Source organism: Solanum lycopersicum, chromosome 5 (assembly GCF_036512215.1).
Source record: "Solanum lycopersicum chromosome 5, SLM_r2.1".
In the NCBI taxonomy this organism is placed as follows: domain Eukaryota; kingdom Viridiplantae; phylum Streptophyta; class Magnoliopsida; order Solanales; family Solanaceae; genus Solanum; species Solanum lycopersicum.
Window position 1 is genome coordinate 12,003,717 of NC_090804.1, and position 6,854 is coordinate 12,010,570.

The 6,854-nt window shown below is 36.8% G+C and overlaps 1 protein-coding gene across 1 annotated transcript; it reads right to left on the bottom strand.

Moving 5' to 3' along the window:
- Positions 1 to 4,031: 4,031 nt before the first annotated feature.
- Positions 4,032 to 5,496, bottom strand: LOC138348652 (uncharacterized). Its single transcript, XM_069298215.1, has 3 exons — positions 5,317 to 5,496; positions 4,340 to 4,748; positions 4,032 to 4,258 (listed from the first exon to the last, which is right to left on the bottom strand). Exons 1-3 carry the CDS (start codon positions 5,494 to 5,496, stop codon positions 4,032 to 4,034), a joined length of 816 nt encoding a protein of 271 aa, XP_069154316.1.
- Between the last annotated feature and the right edge of the window lie 1,358 nt (positions 5,497 to 6,854).

The following is a 6,854-nucleotide window of genomic DNA, read 5'->3' on the forward strand; positions in this document are numbered from 1 at the left end:
TGATTCCCTTTAGAACATTGACGGGGTGACATATTTGTATGAATTACCAAAAACTAAATGATGCTACCCGGAAAGATCACTACCCTATTTCATTCATTGATCAGATGTTTGACCGAATAGAAGGGAAGGAGTACTATTACTTCTTAGATGGATATTCCGGGTACAATCAGATCTTAATTGCACCAGAAGATTAGGAAAGACTACATTCACTTGTTCATATGGAACATATGCTTTTCAGACGCATGTCATTTGGACTTTGCAATGGATCGATGACTTTTCAAAGGTGTATGATGGCCATTTTTCATGACATGGTGGAAGATTTTTTAGTGGTATTTATGGATGATTTTTCAGTCTTTGGGAAGTCCTTTGAAGTATGTCTTCGGAATCTTGATAAGGTACTTGCTAGATGTGAAGACACCAACTTAGTATTAAACTGGGAGAAGTGTCATTTTTTTGTTAGAGAGGGAACATTATTGGGACACAAGGTGTCTAAATTCTGTTTGGAAGTGGATAAGTCCAAAGTAGAATTCATTGAGAAATTGCCCCCTCCTATTTCTATAAATGGGGTGCGTAGTTTTCTTGGCCATCCAGGTTTCTACCGAAGATTCATCAAGGATTTTCCAAAGATTTCACGACACATGTTCAATCTTTTAGAGAATGAGGTGAAGTTTGACTTTGATGCATTTTGTTTGAGAGCTTATGAAATGTTGAAACGCAACTTAATTGAGGCTTCTATTCTAATTGCACCGGATTGAGAAGTACTATTTGAACTCATGTGTGATGCTAGTGATGTAGCAGTGGATGCAGTGTTGGGACAGATAAAGAATAGAGCGTTCCACTTTATTTATTATGCAAGTAAGACCCTTGAATCTACACAAGCAAATTACACAATGACTAAGAAGGAGATGTTAGCTCTAATGTTCGCCTTCAACAAGTTCAGATCTTATTTAGTATGCACTAAAGTAATTGTTTTCACTGTCCATGCAGCTATCAGATACCTATTCAATAAGAAGGATGTTAAACCAAGATTGATTCGTTGGATATTATTTCTCCAAGAATTTGACCTTGAGATCAAAGATAGAAAAGGTACGAGAAATCAAATAGTTGACCACTTATCGAGGTTGGAGGACTTTCACATGTGAATGAGGGTGAGAATATCTGGAAAAAGTTTTCGGATGAGCAATTGATGACTTTGGGTATCTCTCAAGTGTCATGGTATGCAGACATTGTGAACTTAATAGTGAGTGGAGATTATCTGTTGGGTGCAACCACCCAACAAAAGAAAAAGCTAAATCATGATGCCAAGTTCTACATCTGGGATGTTCTTGTTCAAACAAGGTGTCGACCGGGTAGTGAGAAGGTGCATTTCGGAAGTTGAGGTTCACAAAGTCTTTTGGCCTTTGTCGTTTAAAGATTTCATTCCTTTTGTGAAGGTTGTGATAGGTGACAAAGATTGGGTACCACCTCAAGAAGACAAAAGATGCCCCTCAACAATCTTTTGGAGGTATCTTTGATGTGTAGGACATTGAATTTATGGGTCCATTCTCACCATCAAATGGAAACCTCTATATATTTGTAGGGGTAGACTATGTGAGCAACTGGGTCGAGGCAGTAGCTCTTCCTTCTAATGACTAAAGGGTAGCGATTAAGTTCATCAATAAGAACATCTTCACTCGTTTTGGCACTCAAGAGCAATCATCAGTGACGGAGCTAAGTATTTCATTAACCAATCTGTCAAGAACCTCCTTGCTAAGTATGTTATTGTCCATAAGCTTGCTACAACTTATCACCCTCAAACGAGTGGCCAAATGGAGGTGTCAAATCAAGAAGTCTAGAAAATTTTGCAGATAATGGTGAATGCACAAAGGAAGGATTGGTCTGAGAAATTAGATGATGTTTTGTGGGCGTAAATTGTCACACCCGGATTCAAGAATCCAAATGTAACCGGCGTCATTAACCTCTCAGAGGTCGCCAACAAGCCTTTTCTTAGCTTTCATCACATTCATATAGTTAAATTTGCAAAAAATTTAAAACTTTTAAAACAGAATGAAGTATACATAGACTTCATATATTTTATAAATATATTAATATTTCACTAAGCTCAAATTAAAATAAACATCTACAATTGATGAATCGAAAATAAGGATAACTAAGGAGGTGGACGTTCAACAATTGGGAACAACCCTATTTTCGATATTCTTGAATTCATAAAGTGTTTGAAAAGCCTCTTGGGGAAAGGAATACAAGAAATAAAACTCATACCTTATGTAGAATTGAATCTACGAAGATCACCTTGCACGAAACCTTGAAGAAAACCTTGACAACGCCTAAGAGAATTGAGAGAAACTTTTATGTTTTTCGTTCATTAGCTTACTGTTTTGCTTCGTGAATTTTTCTAGTGTTTGAACGTGTGTCTGTCTTAGGAACTAATCTTGACTCATTCAACTTATACAAATTAAGTAAATTAAATAAATTGATTAGTTAATTACTAAAACGCCCCTCCTAAGTTGACTAAACATAGAACATTTGACTAAACAAAAATCTGGAAATTGGTTAGGGTCTCGGCCAAATTTTAAAATATTAATTAATTAATTAAATTGTTAATTTCATTAATTAAGGGACCTAGGGTAATTACTAAAGTACCCCCAAGTATTTGGGACCATAACTAACCCTTTTGGACCATCCTAGGTTAGGTACTAGGTTGTCTCTTTAACTAGTTACTAGGTTAGTCTCACCGGTTAAGTGTTAGGTTGTCGGGTGCACTAATTGGTTTATTTCGATTAGTCCTAGGTTAGTTAGCTAGTTAGGTCAGTTAGTTAGAGTCTAGAGTTTGTTAGAGATTTAGTCCTCACATGGAGGAACCCTTGCACACGCATGCCTCCTAACTACCCTAATCAAATTCGGTTAGGGTGGTCCCCTCCATTGGCCGCTTCTTCACATGTGCTTGCACATGTGTTGCTTGTACTTTCCAAACTAACTATTCATGATGGCTTATTTGGAATTTTTACTTATTGTTCCAAAGATCCTCATTATGTCCTTGGGCACTTCTTAATCTACATTCCTATTTTAATTGGTCATGTGCTATGTTGCCTAGGCTTGACACATGGATGCCTCATATCTATTATGAAAATACTATGAAACATATGTTTTTAGATTAGGGTCTTTATTGCAGGTACATTTCTTAAACAAGCTCAGTAATACTTAGAAATTTGGCTAACACCCTTTAAGCCAATATTTTCTACTATGCCCAATATTTCAAAATATTGGACATTGGGATGCCTATTTACCCCCAATACCTATTCTTAAAACTAAACGGGATCATCACTACACAAGTATATTTTTCTGGATAGCACATTAACATACTTGAAACTTTATTCTTTGTGAACTTCTGATTCACACTCACTCTTGATGAAGCATATTACTCAAATCTCATCTGAAGCTTCATATTCGAGATTGAGGAACTTCCTTATCAATCACACTTAACTTAATGTACATCACAACTCATGCAACACAAAAATCATGTCTACGCTATACAAAAACAACAACATGAATGCAAGCATGAACTCATTTTAACTCATACAATGCAAGTATTAAGACACACAATTATGGACTTAACAAATCAAATAGGATAATGCACTAATAACTCAGAGTTTCTTAAAAAAAACCTGACTAAGGAAGAGTATATCTAACCTCGAGAACTGAACAAGTGAGTGTAACGGGATATCATATCGTCCTTGGCCTCCCATGTTACTCTCTCAACAAGGTGGTTCCTCCATAAGGCCTTTACGGTGGCAACCTCCTCGTTCCTTAACCGTTTCACTTGGCAATCTAAAATTTCAACAAAACCTCTTCGTAGGAAAGGTTCTCATCGACTCCTAACCCCTTAGATAATATCTTTTTGTCTTAATATTAGAAACTATTTGTCTTGAAGGAATTGAACCATGCCTTTCCTTTTTCAACTCTAATTCATTTGGAAACTGAAACCTTACTACCCTGTTTCGATAGTCTATGGTAGCATGACATTTATGAAGTCAATCCATACCCAAAATTATATCAAAATCAAGCATGGTTAATTCTATTAGATCAACATGAGTAACTTTATTAAGAACAGTTTTTGGGCAATCTCTATATACTCTTTCTTCTCTAACACTGTCTCCTATGGGAGTACTAACTAGAAAAGGCTCAAGTAAGATCTCAGGAAGCAAGTCAAATTTACTAGCTACTAAAGGAGTAATAAATGACAAAGTGGATCCTGGATCTAACAATGCATACATAGGAAAACAGAAGACATGCAACGTACCAGTGACCACATCAGTTGACTTCTCTTGCTATTTTCTACCTTTCAAAGCATAGAATCTGTTCCTGTTGGGAGGTTCAGCTGCAGCAGTAGGATTGAGCCAAGGCTGAGCATCTCGCCTTTCTTGATTCCTCATCTGCGGGCAATCCCTTACCATATGCCCACTCTTGCCGCACCCATAACAGATATTAATACCTACCAGACACTCACCTCTATGCAAATGACCACACTTATCACACGGCTTTCTATCACGCTGGGCATTTCTATCATTTCCCTTCTTGGAATTAGTGTTTTTATAGGGAGTAGGATTACCTGAGTGCTTGTTGCCCTTCTTGAACTTGGGCATATACCGAACTCCAAATGAATTATTACCATTGCTTGAACCAAACTGATTTGAGGACCTAGATTTCTTACTCTCTCGGTCTCTCTTTCTCTGACGACTCTCCTCAAACTACTGTGCATGTACCATAAACCTAACAAGGTCCATGTTATCATGCAACATGAATTCCTGACATTTCTCCTCACAAAATCCTTTGACACAATAGTCACAAACCTGCTCATCTCATCCCTACTATTGGACACTTGAGAAGAAGCATATTTGGAAAGCTTAACAAACTTCAAGGAGTATTCCTTAACTGACATACATCCCTATCGTAAGATCTCAACCTTATCCTCTCTCTGTTCTCTGTAAAAGAACCTCTCTAGGAATGCAGTCTTATGAACGTCCCAAGTAATGGGAACTTCTCCTGGTGCTCGGCCATCTCACCACATTATGTGCCACACCTGAGCCACGTCATTGAGTTGGTTAGCAATCAACTCAGCCTTTTCCTCTTCATTAACACCCATAGCACAGAGAATCTTATGAACCTCATCCACAAACTCTTGGGGATCCTCATTAGTCTTAGAGCCTTAGTAGACTCGAGGATTCATTCTAGTGAAGTCCCTCAGTTTGCTAGCAATGGTACATGCATGTGGGTTCTCCTGGGAGCACCCTCTCTAGTGGTCTAGGCTGTGATAACCTCTTCCTGAGTAGTGATGGCTTGGGCCATCTGAACTAGTGTTTCTTTTACTTCTCCATCAGTCAATGCAGCTGGGTTGACAGGCACTTGCACTCCAGCAGATGGGGCTTGATGAGGAGCTTGGTTGCCTCCAGCAGCTGATTCTTCGACTCTTCTGCCTGCGTTTCTCCTTGTGTTCATTTTCAACACGTATACACAAGAAGGCAATTCGATGCCAGAATGATAAAAAATGTCAAAGCTCAACACGGCACGATAAAGAGTAGAAGAATGGAAGATTCTTAACATCACCTAGTCTCTAATTCATGATTGTGGCGCGCTTCACAACCATAAGTTAGAAACTATGTAACGTGGTTTTTTTGAGCTTTAGTTCCTAGGTAATATAACCTCATGCCCTAATACCAAGTTTGTCACACCCGGATTTAGGAATCCGAATGCAACTGGCGTCGTTAATCTCTCAGAGGTTTCAAATAAGCTTGTTCTTAGCTTTCATCACATTCATATAGTTAAATTTGCGGAAAATTTAAAACTTTTAAAACATAATGAAGTATCATAGACTTCATATATTTTCTACATAGATTAATATTCTACTAAGCTCAAATTAAAACAACCATCTACAATTGATGAATTAATTAAAATCAAAAGATCAATATATAATGTAATAGTTTGTCAAAACAGCCTTAATACAAAGCTTCGAAATAAAAGTCTGAAAAGAAACGCTAAGGACAACATCCACTAGCTATATCTAAAGTACTAAGCTAGATAGATAAGTGTAGCATCCTTGAACATCAAGAGGACCTACCAAAGACTGGAGATTAACAATCCAAACAACTTCGATGAGTCTTCATCCTTCTCTCTGACCTGCACCTATAAAGATAATTATAGTATAGGGTTAGTACACACTTGTAATAATTATAGATGTATGCACACATACATATAAGGACTATGCATGATCAAGGAAAGTTGTTCCTATAACGACATGCTATTTCTGGAAAGTGAGTCACTAGACTTTACTAATTCGTTATTATGAATTATGGTATGAATATGACATTTTAATGAATTCAAAGCATACAACTTATTTTCTATATGAACATAATACCTTATATTCATGAACATAAATTTAGAACAACTCGAGCGAAGATTTAAATTTTGATCTCCCCTAAATCTAGAGCTCCCTTTTCATACTTCATTTATATTTCAGTCTTTTTCTTCTGTTGTTGTGTAATTCAATGATCTCCGTTGATTGTATATTTTGATTACAAGTGCAATTATCATTGTAGTCCCGTACCTACAATGAATCAAGTAAGTAATCTGAAAGACTAAGGAAATGATTTAACTATAAATTGGCATGAGATCTTATTAAGACAATCTTTATTGGTTATGCCTATTATGTGTTTCTTTGCATAATATAAGAAATCATTATTAGCCAATCTTGTTTGGCTATGATCATTTTCATAATAATAAAAGTCATTATAAGTCAATCTTATTTGACTTTGATCATTTTCATGATAAAAGAAGTCATTCTTTGCTATGCCCATTAT

Excerpts from the sequence above, each read along its gene's own strand:
- LOC138348652 (XM_069298215.1), bottom strand. The coding sequence starts at position 5,496 with ATGAACACAAGGAGAAACGCAGGCAGAAGAGTCGAAGAATCAGCTGCT. Across the intron at positions 4,749-5,316 it reads CCATCACTACTCAGGAAGAG|TTTGAGGAGAGTCGTCAGAG; the intron begins GTTATCACAGCC and ends CATGCACAGTAG. Across the intron at positions 4,259-4,339 it reads CAGATTCTATGCTTTGAAAG|ATCCAGGATCCACTTTGTCA; the intron begins GTAGAAAATAGC and ends ATGCATTGTTAG.